This window comes from Pelobates fuscus, chromosome 3, assembly GCF_036172605.1.
Source record: "Pelobates fuscus isolate aPelFus1 chromosome 3, aPelFus1.pri, whole genome shotgun sequence".
Classification (NCBI taxonomy): Eukaryota; Metazoa; Chordata; class Amphibia; order Anura; family Pelobatidae; genus Pelobates; species Pelobates fuscus.
The window spans coordinates 27,747,723-27,766,541 of NC_086319.1; the positions used below are offsets into that span (position 1 = coordinate 27,747,723).

Sequence of the window (18,819 nt, forward strand, 5' to 3'; positions counted from 1 at the left end):
AAAGACGACCACCACTGAACAAGACACACAAGCTGAAACGTCAAGACTGGGCCAAGAAATATCTCAAGACTGATTTTTCTAAGGTTTTATGGACTGATGAAATGAGAGTGAGTCTTGATGGGCCAGATGGATGGGCCCGTGGCTGGATTGGTAAAGGGCAGAGAGCTCCAGTCCGACTCAGACGCCAGCAAGGTGGAGGTGGAGTACTGGTTTGGGCTGGTATCATCAAAGATGAGCTTGTGGGGCCTTTTCGGGTTGAGGATGGAGTCAAGCTTAACTCCCAGTCCTACTGCCAGTTTTTGGAAGACACCTTCTTCAAGCAGTGGTACAGGAAGAAGTCTGCATCCTTCAAGAAAAACATGATTTTCATGCAGGACAATGCTCCATCACACGCGTCCAAGTACTCCACAGCGTGGCTGGCAAGAAAGGGTATAAAAGAAGAAAATCTAATGACATGGCCTCCTTGTTCACCTGATCTGAACCCCATTGAGAACCTGTGGTCCATCATCAAATGTGAGATTTACAAGGAGGGAAAACAGTACACCTCTCTGAACAGTGTCTGGGAGGCTGTGGTTGCTTCTGCACACAATGTTGATGGTGAACAGATCAAAACACTGACAGAATCCATGGATGGCAGGCTTTTGAGTGTCCTTGCAAAGAAAGGTGGCTATATTGGTCACTGATTTGTTTTTGTTTTGTTTTTGAATGTCAGAAATGTATATTTGTGAATGTTGAGATGTTATATTGGTTTCACTGGTAAAAATAAATAATTGAAATGGGTATATATTTGTTTTTTGTTAAGTTGCCTAATAAGTATGCACAGTAATAGTCACCTGCACACACAGATATCCCCCTAAAATAGCTAAAACTAAAAACAAACTAAAAACTACTTCCAAAAATATTCAGCTTTGATATTAATGAGTTTTTTGGGTTCATTGAGAACATGGTTGTTGTTCAATAATAAAATTAATCCTCAAAAATACAACTTGCCTAATAATTCTGCACTCCCTGTATATATATATAAAAATGGCTTAATGCCTTACTTGAAGGTGTTAATAAGGAGTCTCAAAACATATTTTGGAAATACAGTTTTCTACAAATGAGAAAATAATGTATGTATCATTGTAGCCTATAAGGATCCCCTGTAATGAGCTCAGAACTTCCTGCAATATAGCTCTGACCTACAAAAGATTCTATAAAGTAATGTTTGGTAGAATTTACAATTCCTCTGTAAAGATGTACCAGGCTTGACTGGAGTCCTGGGCAGCAGCTGGAGTATTAGGCAGGGCAAATGGTTACTAGCAAAATTGTTCTGTTCGTGTTTAGCAACTAAGCGTCGAGCAAGCGTTTTGGCTGTAAAAGTGCTGAATGTGGCCTCAAGGGATGGGTACCCATGGGTAGTAGGAGGCTGACTGTACTGCTGCTCTCCATTGATGTTTAATCAATCATATTATTATTGGCTGAAATTTGGTGAGCTACACTGCTGGCTTTGATGTACTTCAGCAGTTTATATATATATACCCTCTCTGTGCCTCGCAATATAATTCACCCTGTTCTTGTCTGTCATCTATCTTCTTCAATAAGACTTTTCACATATTTCTCCAAACACATCCCATCTCACTACCTCTCACCCCCAGCTATAATCAGCTGGCCCCTCCGTATCTTTTCTGTGCAGAGAACCTGATAGCAGCTAGTGTTTGTTTATTGCTACAGTGCAATTCCTAAAACAAAAAAAATACTATCTTCCTTTATTATTTTGTGCAAAATGTTGGCGTTTTTTTAGAACATTGATTGTGGGATGAGTTATTTTCGTTTATGTAAAACATAACATTTACTTGAAACATGGGGAAGGTTTATCAAAACAAAATAGGTCCTACTGTTGGTGCAAAGTGCAAAATGTTGAGAGACATTGTATTAGTTGCCATGGTGATTGATCCTTTATAGCACTTTTCTCGGAGAATAGTATCTAATTTTGCCTTCATATATTTCCCATCTGGGATACACAGCAAGCACAAGAAATGAAAATTTCAGGTAAAAAAAAGGCAGTTCAGGAAACAAAAAATATATGAATTAATTCATACCAAATATATAAATATAATGTAAAAAATATTTGGGGCAAAAGGTTTGCAATTTTTATGGTTTCGATCTCCTTGCAACATTTTAGAGAGGGCCCGATATATTTGCCTCGAATAACATTATGGTCACACACTGTAAGTGTGATATGCATTTATGTGACCAGCATATCATAAAATCTTTATTAAAGATAGTTAAAAATAAATAAATAAATAAATAAATATACAAAATTGTACCATGACAACAAGCGAGTTTCACGTCTGCCAATACTTTATCTACTTTCAGCTGTTAAACTACTTGCTTAGGATACTGATTCACAAGTGTATTTCATAATTGTGATTCTTTAAAGTTTGTTATATATATTGTAAAATTGATGTATGTATCAGCTTGGCAAAGACCTTTTGGGGTCGAAACGTTGCTGTTGTGGTTCCTAATAAAGTACCTGTCTTGAACCAAGGAGTGCCTGGACCTCTATTACTTTAATTCTTAACCAATGTCATCCACGGTCGACGGACACAAAACACGTTGATTGCCATAGTACGACAGAGGTTGAGAGCTTATCACTGCATGTCGATTTTGCACATTTTTAAACTATTTTGAATAAAGATATTTTGATACACTGAATAAGCAGTGATGGATATACTGTGAGAATCGCCCACAGTTTTCTTTTATTTTTGACAAATATCTGGCATACACATGCTTGTTAAGAACATAATTACTAGGAAAGGAGCTTTTTAAAAATCCCATCAGAATGTAAAAATAATTGCTGCATGTCGAATTGATGCCTAAATATATTATGTAGCTCTGAGGCCACCCTGCACCTCCCCCTTATGGTCCTTAGAATGTTGGAGTAAAGTTTTACCTACAAAAGTTCCTGTGGATTGTTGAAAAAGTAAGGGTAGGCATCACTTACATTCCCTATGCAGAGAAAAATGGGATCTTCAGTTTGTGAATACCAGCAGATATCTTGGGCATTGGTTACATAGCTTGATGGTGCAGGCGAGGTATTTACGCATTAGAGCAACTGGCTAAATTATCTGCAAAATTATTGGAAATCAAGGGCATGGTTGAAATAAAAATAGCAGCAGAGATAACCTCCTGTATTTTGGCATCATTAATATTAATATTACAGTTATTATCCAGATCACTCCCTACCGCATTTTCCTCTGCAGTGAATATCTGTTTGGAGGAGTATCCATGCTTATCCATGCTAAAAGTTTTCTTTTTTTTTGACTGCCAACCAAAAATACGCTAATGCTTTAAACAGGAAAACTTCACTAAAGGAAAAATCTAACAGGGACTCTAAAATGATTTCCTTCTAATAGAAATGAATAGAACTTTCTCTAAGCAAACAATAAAACTGAATATGATAACCTGTAGTAAATATCGTGCTTGGAGTGTTTTGTTAAATTTTATAGAAATTAGTTTCGGGTACAGGACTATTCTTTCTGTTAAGCCATCAGTTAGTTTTCTGAAATGATCAGGAATCCGCAGCGCTAAAAACACTAGCAGGGTTATTCACAAAAGTGAGAATTTTAAAGTGATTTTCAAAATAGTTAAACTGGACAAATTCTCCTTGTCAGCTATGCATTCAGTTTGACTTCAATAGCCTTAAATGTAAAATTCCCTTTGAATTCCTAACTAGTAAATAACACTGTTAGTTTGCCATGACCAGGCCCGGCGTGACCGCTAGGCGGGTAGGCACACCAGCCTGGGGGGTGCCATGCCTAAGTGACCGGCAGGAGGGGAGTGAGCAGCACAGCACTCCCCTCCTGCCGGTCTTTGTATGTAGCATGGCCGAGCGGGGACCGCGGTAGGGGAGCTTGTTTCCCTCTACCTGGCCGGTCTGACAGGAAATTCATGCAGAGACCGGATTGATGGAAACAAGCTCCTCTATCGTGATCCCCACTTGGTGCTACAACATGGAAGTGCGCTTTAACAGCGCGACCGAGCCACCTGTGATGATGTCAGACAGAGCTGGGAGGAAGTGAATGCACGGGTCACTCCTCCCAGCTATCTGATAGAGCGCGCGGGAGGAAGGAGGAGGGAGTCAGAGTGGCAACTCTGACTCCCATCAGGCTGAGCCCCCACTGGACCCCAGGAAAAGTCACCCCCCTGCAAAAGGTAGGAAAAGGTAGGAAACAGGAGGGTGACTTAAACATTTTGTATGTGTCTGCGTGTATGTCTCTATGTATTTGTCTGCATCTGTGTGTCTGTATGTATGTCTGTATGTATGTGTATTTATGTGTCTGTCTGTGTGTGTGTATGTCTGTATGTATGTGTCTGTCTGTGTGTGTGTGTATTTATGTGTATGTGTGTGTATGTATGTCTGTATTTATGTGTATGTATGTGTCTGTCTGTGCGTGTGTATGTATCTGTGTGTATGTGTCTGTATGTATGTATGTATGTGTCTGTGTGTATGTGTGTGTGCCTCTATGTATGTCTGTGTCTGCATGTATATGTCTGGGGGGGGCACGGATCGGGGGGGGGGGCATTAATCGGGGGGGGGGCCCACGGAACAGTTTCGCACCCGGGCCCCATGTGTTGTGTGTACGCCACTAGACCCACTTTCAATCTTACAAGGTAACCAAATAATATGAAATACTATTATTCCATTAATAGTCCCCATCTCAGCAATGAAGCAGACCATCGACTTCATAGCTGGATTTGACGGGTAATGAGGCACTCTAGATACCATAACCACTGTAGCCTATAGTAGTCATTATGGTGATATGAGTCACCTGATGACTTTCCCACTGATAAATGTCAAAACATTTTCAAAAGCTTTACTCTACTCCCACCGTTTGACACTTACTTGGATCAGTACCTGTGGTCTGGGTTTCTTCACAGATATTACTAAAGCAGACATTCCTGCTTGGTCATTTGTGATCTCAATTACAACCATCTTTGGACAGAATTCTCCTCAGTTAATGAATCCCACCAAAACGTGGACAAAATTGAGACTAATGAAGCAGAAAGAGGCCTGCTGTGATGAGGGGCTTTACAATTTGAAAATGGTTTGACTCGTAACAGAGGGTCACTACCTGGGGAATCCTGGTTAGTGTGTGAGTAACATGGTTTATTTTCTGTGAATGTCTGTGAATACTCTGAATACATTGAGCATGAAATCTTTATGTAGCCCATGGGTGTGAGCAGTGTGTGATTGGTTGATAAGGGTTATCATTGCGTGAGTGAATGGGTACTGGATGAATGCTGTGGTAATGTGTGAATGCATCCATTATCACCATATAAATGCACAACACTCTATGGATGGTCAGCCTTGTTGACTTGCTTGAAGTCAAACTGTTGCACGAGTGCCTGGCTGATAAACCCTGTTTGTCGTAGTCCAGGTTTACCATTTATTCATCCCTGGTACACACCCATCTCTGAGGCATGCAACTTCACGTTATTTCCCACCGCCTGGTGATAAGTACTCCTGGCGTGAGCACTTCTGAACATAGGAACTTGTATATTTGGAGTAGCAACAGAAGTGGGGTTAATGTTTTACTAATATAAAAACACCCAGCTCTCTCCATCTGTACAAAAATCATTCTGGCATAAAATAATACAGAAAGGGAGTGTGGGATATGGCAAAAAGAATGTTGCATTGGAGTAAATACTGTCACATTTTCTGTTACATAATTGAGTGGTAAAAGTATCTAACTGAAGATAACACTAGATTGTGGGTAGGCAACCTTCAGCACTCCAGATGTTTTGGACTACATTTCCCCTGATGCTTTGCCAGCATCGTGACTGTAAGAGTATTATGGAAGATGTAGCCTTCAACATCTGGAATGCCAAAGGTTGCCTACGCCTGGTCTTGGTGATCCAATGGTAAAAGTATATAACTGAAGATAACACTAGATCATTGATTGGTAGTACTAAATACCCACAGTATGTGGATGCATAATACATTCTTACTTATGACGGAATTTAAATTTAATTGGACAAGTTGAAAAAAAAATGTCAACAATTTATTAGACCTGAAATCCTGAATTTCATTGTGAGAACGTACTTGAATATTTGTGCCAAATGTATGAACACTTTAATATTAATTTCTACAAAGCCAGAAAGTGACAGGTGTATAGCTGGGTCTGTTAAATCCATTAAAGGCTAATATCGTGCCGGGGATGTCATGATTCAAAATGATCTACCTAGACTATGGCCCTTTAGGGGTTAACAGAGTAACTCTTCATTTTAGGGGTAAAGTTCTAAGGGACGCGTGGACTAACAGTGTGCAAAGAGAATTCTGACTACATTTTTGCACTTTGCACAGTAGAAAGTTACTATTCAAATAATGAGTTGATTTTAGCACACTGACCGACCACATGTTGAAAGTACATCACAACATGTTCTTTTAACGTGCTATTTTGAACAAGCATTTTTATTCTCAATTTATCAAAGCAGCACAAGTACATTCGCTATCATGGTTTTTGACAGCAAAGATGCAAATAAGGAATAATTAGGCAGAATGTTCATTATTGTGACTTTCTTGTACACACTCATTTTTACAAATAAGACTGGTTAGCAGATGCCACATTGCGAGTGAAGCAATCCCAATGAAAACAAACTAAATGGGTTTAATAACTAAATACCAAATTGTAGTCAATTAAAAACTAAACTGCAAGATTTAGGCAAAAAAAGGCTGATTTGGAAAAATTGTTATCTCTCATCACAACTTGGTTATTTAAGCTTATATGTTGTATTTTTTTGAATTCCGCTATAATTCTTTGTTTACTGAATAACTCCCTTCCTTACTTATCTCCTCACTTTAAGAACCTGACTTAGAATTTCTGTTTTTTTAATAACCCTATTTAGCTGAGATCTGGTATTAATTTATAGGGACCACTGGACCATCCCTGGGTTAGCCTCCTCCTTGCTAATTCAGTAACTATTTATCAATACCTCACCTGCTCATGGGCTGTGTACTTTTTATACTCACCTCCTTCACACTCCTATATAAAGCAGTCCATGTAGACAGGCAGTCATTAGGGGTCACCTCCAGGGGAACATTTTGGGAGTCTGCTGAGTCCACATCTAAAGTCCAGGAAGTCTTTTTCCATAGTATTGGCAGGCTCTGGTAGAAGACACACACAGCCACAGCCAAACACACAAACGTAGGACTAGGGATAAATCGACGCCTCCAGCCCATCTCCTCACACCTACCTCCTCCTAGAAGCAAGGTGGTGTCAGTGGGTCTAAAGTCCCATATTGATCAAGGGGGTCTGCATGCCTTCATGAATACACAGCCCATTGATACTTTGTTGCTTGTCAGTCTCACTTCCAGACATTTAAATCCTCATCAATGCCTACAGCAAAGTCCAATAGGGAACATTGTATCCAAATAGTGAAGGCAAACTATATCCTAATTGTCATCGAGAACTTTGCTTCCAGTAGTCCATCAATCCACACGGTCCTCTTTAAACTCCTGTCCAGTTTTCAGTTCCAACCACTGCAGTAGCAGCTTGATAGGTTTTACGTTGTGTGCACAGTATAGCTGGGAGAATTCAGTTTACTTCCAAAGTCCTTTTAAGTTTAACTGTTGGCTGGAAACTTCTCTACAGCTTCCCTGATGGGCTATGATGTATGCACGTTCTACAGTACTGCCTTCTGAGTAACACAAACAGAACACACACACACACACACACACTCACACACTCACACACAGCTGGATTCCCTTGGACCAGAGACATTAGAGAAATGAAAGGCTTGCTTTCTTTTTGGGTGGGGTTGTGCTTAAACAGGAACTATAATAACACACTTTTTTTTAAACTTTTTTTTTTTTTTTATGGGTTTTTATTTTCCCTCAACCAGTTAGGAAGGAATTTGCTAACTAGTTTCAAAATTTGCAATTAACCTACTTGAGGTTCTAGTTCTAAATTGAAACCAGATGTCTGCTTCTGAAAAAAAGAAAAAAGAAAAATTAAACAGCACATGCTCATTTGAACAATTTGGAGTGGATCTACTGCTATGACACAGGACCCAGTTACAGGACCTAGTTACAGCCTAATACAGGAACATACCACAGTGTGTGTGTGTGTGTGTGTGCGCGTGCTTGCATATGTGCGTGTATATATATATATATATGTATGTATGTATGTATAGTTATGGGATTTATTTATATAAACATTGATTGAAGAATTGACAATTTGGGATCATAACATCCAAGTAGGGAAAAATCAAAGTTGCCTGAAATGGAAGCTTTATCCAATGGCATTTTCTGCCTGTATTTTGAAAGTTGATTCATAAGTCTACAGTCTCATTGTGAACGCTCATTATTTAGGGAATTACTACATTACTCACATAGGAATACACTGGTTGTGCCTAAAAAATAGTATAGTAGAAGATATGGTGAGAGAATTCGGCCAAACCACTTTTCCGGACATTAGAACTTTATACGGAACACTCGAATTGTAGCTGAATGCCGATTCGACTAGGCAAAATATCAGAACCGAATCAGAAGAACAAAAAATGGGATAATCAGTGTGCTGCAAAATGCATCCATAATATGATCTTGTGTATATATTTTTTCAATACACTAATAGGAGTATTTTTCTGCCATTTGGTTCACAGGTCAAGTGGGGAAAAGTAACAAATAGAAAAAAAAAACAGGAGGAGAAATTAAAAAAATAAATCTATATTCATATATTAGATATTAGGTATTGTGGTTGTATTAGTCCAGTGATGCAGATGTAAAATGACAAACGAAGTTAGTATCTTGTAATACCGTTTTTATTATTACACAAACAGGTTAGTCCAAAAAAAAAAAAAAAAGATATTACAAGATACTCATTTCATCTGTTAGTTTACATTTATATATTTATTAAATATAAAAGATATAAATATAGATTTATGTTTTTACTGCTCCTCCTTTTTCCCCTCTAATTGGTAACTTTCCAATTAATCTGGGAATAAAATCAACATTTAGAGATTGCTTCATCAATCATTTTTTTTTTCCTTCAATCATCTCTGTTTTGGCACCACGGGCAGAATTCAGAATCATGAACCGAAACAAACATGGCCATCGATGTGCCTTTCCATTGGTTTGTGATCTATGTACATTTGGCTCGGAGTTCGGGAGTTTGACTGATCACCCTAAGTTCTGGCAAATAGCAGTTCAGCCGAAATGTAATCTCCAGATGTACATTACAGAAGCGATATTGCTAAATAAGGTCACAGAAAGGGTTACTCCAAGAACTATGACCAATTCACTCATTTGAAATGCCTCGAGTTTGTATATACATTGTTTCCCTATGAAAAACTTTCACATTCAGAGTTTAACCCATCTGCTCCCGACGGTGTCATTAGGGTGTCACTAGAGTTCCAGTCTGGCTAATGGAAATTTAGTGCACATTTGGCATCTGTTGTCATCACGCACAACATGCCCGCTGCCAATGGCAACATGCCACTCCTTCGTGCCTCCCCAACCCTTCTCTCAGCCCACCCTCCTTGACATCCGGCTCCCTCCGGTGCGGAGGAGTGATGTCAGCGGGGGAGTAATGGGCTTAGGGAGAACTTGCCTTGGCGCTGAAAGGGTAAGTGAGTTTTAGTTATTTTCTTTTATTTACTTTCGTTTTTTTTATGGGGTGGCGATCAGGATAAGAAGAGTTACTTTCACCCAAAACAGTGTTCTTTAAAAACTGTTTTCGGTTGGTGTGTCCCTTTAATCCTTTGCAGTTTAAATGATTTTGCTTGTTCCTCTTGTATTGCAGATTATTTTTGCATTTAACTAACTGATAAATGTCCACAATAGTAGCTGATTTTGAAAAATTCTCCAACTCTTGTTCTCCAACCATTTCAGCCGAAAGTTTGCAATTTGGTTTTTAATTCACCACAATTCACGTATTACTCAATGAACTTCATAATGTAACCCACCACCTTGTGGTGATTTTAAACTTTGTGTCTTAAAAGACATTCCTCTAAAATATTGGCAAGTCCACAACATCTGGAGTGCCGAAGGTTGCCTATCCCTGTTATAGGGTATCTCATACCTTCCATAATCTTGTAAACGTGTAAAATAATACCTTAGAATCCGCAGTTAGAGTTTCTTGGTTTTGCCGTTATAATTTTACCAGCTGATAATACATATGGAAAAGTTTTAATCCTTCTACAATGTACTTTAGGGATGTTGCCCTCATACTTTGATACTTTGGATGAGACCTGCCATATTGATCTAGCATAAAACCAAAACTACATTTAGGAAGTTACCATTTCAAAACAGTGAAATCACCTATAACTTGTGTTAAACTTTTTCATGTGATGCTCGGCTTTGTTTTAAATGTATGTTAAGTGACATCACGATCCAGTTCAGTCCTGGCACATCCACGGCACACATTTTGTTGGAGGAGATACATTGTTAAAATGTATCCACCTCCACCTACTATTCTCATTGATGGAAACTGCCAGTGCGTATTGCAAAGACTGACAGGGAACCAAGATTTCTGGATTTAACCTTATTTTCCAGACCTCACAAAAACATATTTTGTTAAATACAGGGGACACGTAAATATTTAATTTTAAAATATCTGAAAGACTGCTGGTAAGATATTAAACATTTAAAAAAATAAATAAATACATAGTAGATAAGTAAATAAATAAATTAGTGTGCATGATACAAATTTGGTCATAATTTTCAGTTAAGACCAATCATAAAAAAATGATCTTTTGTTCTGAAATTGTTCTGTGCAGAATGTTTTGCCATCATCGCAGTCTGGTCATTAAATATCCTTTTCATCTTACTCAACATTGGCAGCACTGTACCTCTCCACACTCATTAAATGAGTAGGACATTCCATTTTGGCATAGTAAACATAAAGAATGGATTCTTGTGACACATGGACTGTCACCGGTTCTTAAAGTGGCACTGCCACCCCCACCCCTGGAAAAATTTGTATTTCCTAAAGATAGAAATATTATGAAGTACTCATATTGACTGGTTGGTATTTCACTGAAATTCCAATCCAGACAAAAGATATACCGAGGCAAAGTAGGGACTAGTTTGTACATTTCCTACGCTTGACTCCACCAGACACTGGGCGGAGATGTTGGTTGCAGGGAACTGGCTTTAAGTGAGAGGTTAGCAGTGATGTCAGCTCCTGTTGGTGATGTCATAGTCGGGGGACTTTGCAAATTCTAAAAAGTCCCCAGATGGTATCAGTGCTGTTTGAAAAAGTTAAAGCCAACCAGCTGCAATCGCAGTTTCTTCTGTGCCAGTAATAGACTGGTTTAGTGAACTTCAGGTCTTTCTGTGGGGTCAGAATTGATAAAAAAAAAAAAAAAGCACAAAAGATGCAAAGTCAAATTTTCCTTTTAACCCCTTAAGGACATATGACATGTGTGACACGTCATGATTCCCTTTTATTCCAGAAGTTTGGTCCTTAAGGGGTTAAAGACATTATTTTACACTCTAAATTCAAAGTACCCATGTGTCATTTATTATCTCCTAGGTATGTACTTTACTTTTATTTTGAACTTTTCATAAATAGGTAATGGGAAATGGGCACCATAAAATAAAGGTTAAAAATTATGAGGTCTATTTGTGAAGTGGTGTAAAATGCACCATATACTTGTTGTTGGGCTGACCTTTGTGTATATATCATCACTTCCAATGCTATTTCATGGTGTAATTTCTGGATTAGCATGACTGAGAAAAGAACATGACAGAAGTATTTAAAAGAATACTCCTCTGAGGTACAGTCAGAAACATCCTGCATGGGCGCCATCTTTGTAGGCTGCGACTGCGGGGTCACCTGGAGGAAATCTATATCTTTGGAGGACAGAGTCATCTTGAGTCCTCCAAGTTTGGTTTTGGTATTCATAGGGTTTTTTGTGTAATTTTGTCTGCTATATCGAGGTGAAATAAGCTTAGGAGCCCAGGAGCCCAGGAGCTCAGTGTCTCCCCCAGCTCTGTCATTTTAACCATTTAACCATATAAAACATTGACATTATGCAGAAATGCCAATGATTCCCTTGACTGCTTAAATACTCCTTCAGTGTATAAACAATGACTGAATAAAATTTGGTCACATACAAGGATGTATGAGTGCTTAAATTGAAGATCACTGACTAGGAGGGCAGGTCTGGGAGAAACAACCTCCACATATGGGTGATCCCAAAGTAGGTAAAGCCTGCGGATCTACCTAGTTTTGTCCAAGATTTCCTGATGGAACACTTACCTGATATTGCCCCAGAACCCCTTAAGGTATCCCCTATAATCACCCAGGTGCATTTTTACACGTGAAGTTGAAATTATGAAACGCTCACAAGGCATCTCAGCTCTCTCACCATGTTTGCACATTGACACATTTTTTTCAGACTTATCAACTTTCATTCTGCAAGTGAGGAGGGAATTTACTCCTGTGACGAAAGCCCTCAGAGCTCCAATGTGCAATATCATCGGCTACCCATTCAAACTTCCTATTTTCAGGAATGGTCCTTATACTACAGCATCCACACTGCATGCAGTGAGTCTATTATTGAGCACAGTATGGTCTAATGGAGAAGCCTCACGAAAATTACCCTAATTGCAGAGGGTGGAATCGTGTGTCAAGCCATTCTCCTAAGTTGTCCACATCACTGTCACAACCTCACCTAGTTCAGGAGCAGACCATGAGCTACCTTGCCTCAAAAAGGGGCAGTCAGTGATATCTTTTGATTTCCGGTTGGTCCAAACAGCAGTCAGCCCCTCAGCTGGATAATGGTGCTCGATACACCCTATGCCCCTAACTATGTTTAGTGCAGAAAAGGGAAACATTTACAATAATTGATAGAGAGCAAATATGGAGGTGCTCAGTTCCAGGATAGACGTGGGGATTTATTCTTCAGCCCCCACAAACACATATTTGTTAAATATAAATAGGGTATAAGTAAACTTAATATTAAAAATCCTGGAAAGTGACAGCTTCCCTTAAGTCATTTATTGAACATCAGACGCACCCTGTCAAGAGGTTTTATTCCTAAACATGAAGTTAATAGGAAATCTAAAGGTTTTTATCTTCAAACAGGGAAATGTGGACAACTGACAGCGGAATAGTATATGTTAAGCCAAAATAGTTCAACTGGAAAATATAACACCGCTGTTTTTTTCAGCTTGGATATTTTATCCCGAGATCTGTAATTCTCTTTTCAGATCCCCACAAGTTCTGTTTTAGTAATTAGATCACTAACAGACAAACTCACGAGGGAGTTGTGGTGTGATTTGTGTTATTTGTGAATTGCTGTCTTGTGATTAGCTGACAGGACATCTAGCCGATAATAAATAGATAGTGTTGCACCAAGTTCAATTGGGAGCTGTGTTAATTTTGGCTGCAAATTTTAGTTTAGTTTTAGTCATAGTCTTTTAACTAAAAACCCATTTTAGTTTTAGTCATATTTTTGTCATCTGAATTGTTTTAGGTCAAGTCTAGTTTTTGTCGACTAAATCTCAAAAATGTTATTTGACTAAAATTGTTAGTTGACAAAATTAACACTGATTGGTAGTAATGATATTTGGCCCCTATCTATCTATCTATCTATCTATCTATCTATCTATCTTTCTGTCTATCTATATCTATCTATCTCTATCTCTATCTATCTATCTATCTATCTACCTACCTACCTATCTATCTATCTATCTATCTATCAGTCTGTCTGTCTGTCTGTCTGTCTGTCTGTATGTTCATTCCTGTTTGTAATTCTGAAGTTGCCCACGGCTCAAAAAAAAAAAAAAAAAAAAAAAAAAGATACCTAATGGGGAAAAAAAAGATGATTTATGGCTAGGAGACAGACACTAAATATTGATTTTATTCATAAGTCAAGTAAGAAGTGTGCAAGAGAAAAATATTGGTGTTTATATTGTTAATAAATATATAAATATGTTTTTTACTGCTCTGCCTGTTTAATGCTATTCGTTACTTTTTCTCACTTGATCTGTGAATCAAATTTCGGGACTGTGCTCCTATCAATGTACTGCAAAATATATACATAATGTTATTACATTATTCTGCCGAGCCAAGCCTACATTTAGCAAACATTAACCCCTTAAGGACTGTGGGCGTTCTATGCCGTCCTTGGGGAGCCGGTCCTAAACTCCGGCGGGTGGCATAGAACGTCCCTCCCATCCTATTCACTTACCCGGTCGCCGGTGAGTCCCACTGCTTCCGTTCCCGCCCCCCCCGGCATGTGATCGCAAGGTACTTGCGAGGACCTCACGAGCACATGGACGGCATAGCCGTCCATAGCAATGCCAACAGGGGGACTGCCTGGAAGGACAGGTAGTCCCCCTGCTGATTGTAATTGTTAAAAAAAAAAAAAAAAAAGTTAAAACACAGTTTAAAATAAAATATATTCTTAGATCATATATATATTTATTATATATATGATCTAAGTATATATATACACATATACATACATACACACACATACACTGTATAAGTGTATTTTAATATTAATAAAATATATATAAAAATTAATATCAAAATACACGTACAATGATATTGATGAAATATATATATATATATATAATTCTAATTATATTTATATATAATGTAAAAAATAAATATGTAAATACGTTAAAAATAAAAAATAATGAAAAAATATATATGTGTGTAATTTCGTGCTAACTGTATTTTGATATTAATATATATATATATCAAATATATATATTAATATCAAAATACACGTAGAACAAAATAATTTACATATCTATATATATATACAAGTATATATCACTATATATATATATATATATACCTATTTATATAAATAAAAATTATAAAAAAATATATATTATTTTTATAGGATGGCATGCTATTTACAATAGTAGCAGCACGCCCACGTTTTAAGGGTCAAAGATCGATCTCGGCCAATCAGAAAGGGAAAGCATGTATTTAAACTCAAAATTACCTTTCCTCGTTGCCCTGTCGTGGTTTCCCTTGTGGTTGCCCGAGAGCGCGTTCCTGAACAGTTATATTCTGTTTTTTTACTTTGGCTTTGTTTTTTACTTCTCTGTATTCTGGTATCCCTGACTTCTGGCTTTCCTTTATCGTTATGTCCCTTTCTGTGTCCCCTGACCTCGGCAAGTATCCTGACTATTCTTTGGTACGTTAGTCCAGCCATTCTAAGGCCCAATAATACGTTACCTATTAGTCCTCTGTGTGACACAGTTCTTCGTGCTGGATCAAGTTGTAATGCTGACAGTAATATTTTAAACAATTGTATTTTTATTGTATTTGTCAAACAAGTAAAAGTAAAGACTATTCACCAGTATGAGAGATCGGTCTGGGAGAATAAAGGATAATCACCAGGATTGAGAGCGATATTTAGGTGATAATCCGGCTAGTTTGCATATTATAGGGATAATCCAGAATGTTTGCTAAAGTCCTATCCGGTTTGGCAACAGTAAATCAGTCCATAGGAATATCCAGGAGAAGGGTCAAATCCAATCCGGTTCAGACACAGTAAATTACTGTCTAGTAATGAAGAACCGTGTGCTCACCCTAATGTATGATGCAGTGTCTGGTTGTGTTAATCATCATTGTGCAAGTTCACAGGTACAACTGGTGTAGGACTCTGTTATACACCATATTATTCATGCCCCCCACCCACTACTAAGGACTAAGATCAAGAGAGGAGGGCTGATTAAGAAAGGACTAAGATTGTTTGAGAAAGGAGGACTAAGATTGTTTGAGAAAGGAGGACTAAGATTGTGAAAGGAGGACTAAGATTGTGAAAGGAGGACTAAGATCAAAAGAGGAGGGCTGATTGAGAAAGAACTAAGATTGTTTGAGAAAGGAGGACTAAGATTGAGAAAGGAGGACTAAAATCAAGAGAGGAGGGCTGATTGAGAAAGGACTAAGATTGTTTGAGAAAGGAGGGCTAAGACTGAATGAAAAAGAAAGGCTTTAAAGATGAGTATCTCTCTTTTTAAATGATTTTGATGATGTTAATTATCTTCGTAATACAAAATGGAGATCATCTGCAGCACCAACTTGTCTACAAATTAGCTGGCAGTCTGTATGCATTATGTGTTTTGTTTTTACTAATTTTTGTTTTTGATTATTTTACTTTGTTATGTTATTTTGTAGAGGGAAAATTAAAATGAAGTATTTGTCTGCAAAAAAAATATGAATTCACAGAAGAAAAGTGCACGTTAGAATTGTGAGTAACATTTATTAATCCAAGCTTGTTACCGGGGCTGAAATAGAGCAATACTTAGTTTGTACAGTATGGGTTTTACTGCCAGCAGAGGATATTAGGAAATGACATCACGCCAGCTGCATTTGTTTTATTCCAAAATATACCGAAACACATTGAAATAGAAAAACAAGGGACCTAAAAAAATCACATTATCCCATTTACTAACTTTAGCGGCCCTTTGTAGAAAGATGTATAGCTTTTGGTAGAATATTGAACAAATCGTACCATTAGTTGTGCTGTTTCATACATTAGAAAAGGAAAAAAAAATGTGATAACATTTTATTATATTAAGTCAATAATGTATTATAAAATTAATGATGTACTGTATTACAAAACATTCAAATATTCTGAAAACGTGCAGGGCCGTGTTATCAAAGGTTTATTACAGCTGCCAAGTGTCTGGAATCTATCTGTCACAACTATTACAGTTTGTAACCTATTTTGTCAGGAACTTAAATTGTATTAAATTTGATTACCCATACTTACACAGAAACATGTTAATGTATCCCATTGTACAATGCTGCAGACTTTATTGGTGTTTATAAATAATAATAATTCAGACTTAGTAAAAAGACAAACCCTTTAACTTTTCAAACGCTGCTATTGGTGATCAAACCAGTTAAAAGCAAATTCCAGTTCTGCTTCAATAATGGGTTGAATAAAAGTGAGGTTACCATTGGGTGAACAATCAATTATTAATAATGTTATTCATTACAGTATAATAACTAGATATTGTGATTTGCTATAAATGAATCCAGTCCATTTTAAAGGCAACTGTTGAGTGTTACAACTTAACTTACTAAGCAGGAACTTTTTTTTTATATAAACAGGATAATTATGTTAGAGAAACGTGTCTAATTTACTGAAAATATGCTGCAGGGACGATAGGCAAGACACGATTAGAACTGGTGAGTAATAAACGTTAGGTCACATGCTAGGCAAACAAATGATAGTAAAGACTACCGGTATCGAGCAGGCTGCTGCTATAGTGCATACATCTGTGTGGGGCTAAGCGGGAGCGTCTGTAAGTGTTTTCAGCCTACTCCGCATGGTGGGATAGTGCAATGGCGTTTGGAAACCAGTCCATCAGGCCGCGAGGTGGGACCCTCTGCCCCTTACTTGATTGAGAATCCACTGTGCTCTGTTAGAATGTCCTTCCCTGTCAGAAGGTCTTTTGGCCTTACTTGTAACTATGCGCTGCCAGCGGATCATGGACTTGCGACGTCTGTGTACCACGCATTTTTGGCCTTAAAGGGAACTCGCGTCTTTTGACCATGGATCCCATTGTGAGGATTGTGGACCCAGGGTTCATCTGATCCCCAGTTGTCCCCCTGGATGTTTGGCTGGAGAAAGAGAGGTACCTCCAGGTGAGTACCCAGCCCAGAAGAAGGGCGAGCGGCAGAGACATCGGCGTTGTCCACACGTGTGGCTGAACGTGCTGGAGCAGTAGGGCTGTTTGTTGGAAGGGATTCTGTCTTGAGCTGTGGGGCAGGAGTCGTAGGTGGCTATGTCTGCTCGGCGCTGACTGCAATCCGGCATCAGAACGCTGCACAGATCCTGTCAAAGTTGGCATTGAATCTGGCTTCCCATGTCGACTCAGGTTGTTTCCCAGCTGCATTGTATATTTTGGTTGCGGACCAGGGGCGAGATGTGGTAACACAGACTGACGGGATGCTCTCGACTGCCTTTTCCTTAATGAGAACCAGGATGTCCCCCACCGGCCAGCTGTCGTAGCCCAGCGGCCCCAGGGTGGGGGATCGGCCATTTCCTTCCCCCCCCCCCGTAGAATCCGCCTGCTGAGTAGGCTGCAATAGCGGATTCTGGCCTCGGGTCGGCGGAAAAGACTCCGGAGTCGTTTGAGAATGTTCTCCATCGGCTAATTGTGGAACGTAATCTCGTTGGTTGCTTTTTTGGGGGTCGCACCTCAAGTTGTACCATGTATTGCTTATATTTTGTGAGGAGCTCGCCGCACACACGTCCATCGCCCATCCTGCCCACTAAGCAGAAATGTATATATCTTTTTGGTTTTATTGTAAATTACTCTTTCTGCTACTCTAGGTAAAATCTCCCTTCCCCTAGTCTTGTGTGTGACATCATGTTCTTTCTACAATCCTGTAATGAATAGGTCAGAGAGGCATCTGTGTCCATTATATTTCAGTTTATTTGAATAATGTTCTATTATGTTTCTAGTGAAGTCAGGTTCAACCTTTCTAATATTTCATATTTTATCTATTTTGTTAATATTTTATTATTGGGTAACCATCATCTGTCCATTTTTTAGTTTCACAAACAGGTGCCCAATACAGGATTTTTATGGAGGGTGTCTTTCAAGTTTATAGCTCTTGATGACACTGGTATCTCCTTTGAATAGAAATCTCGACTCGTTAGGGGTGCTGGGTAGGAATGATAGGAGTTTGTGTGTGAGAGGCATAACCATTAGCCACAATCCGTTTTCATGGCACTGCAGGTCCCCTCTCCGTCCCACCACCCATCCCCAGTTGCTGAAGGGGTGAAAACCGCTTCAGTGACTTACCTGAGACGCCCGGCGGTAGTTTTGGGTCGCCGCTGCTC

General features: G+C 38.7%; 1 protein-coding gene across 2 annotated transcripts in view; it reads right to left on the reverse strand.

Moving 5' to 3' along the window:
* CPED1 (cadherin like and PC-esterase domain containing 1) overlaps window positions 1–7,679 on the reverse strand; it is a 187,979-nt gene extending 180,300 nt beyond the window's left edge. For both annotated transcript variants that reach the window (XM_063446835.1, XM_063446834.1), the window contains exon 1: window positions 7,016–7,679. In XM_063446835.1, the coding sequence (XP_063302905.1) occupies window positions 7,016–7,225 (210 nt within the window). In that variant the 5' untranslated portion in view covers window positions 7,226–7,679. The remainder of the gene's footprint in view (window positions 1–7,015) is intronic.
* Between the last annotated feature and the right edge of the window lie 11,140 nt (window positions 7,680–18,819).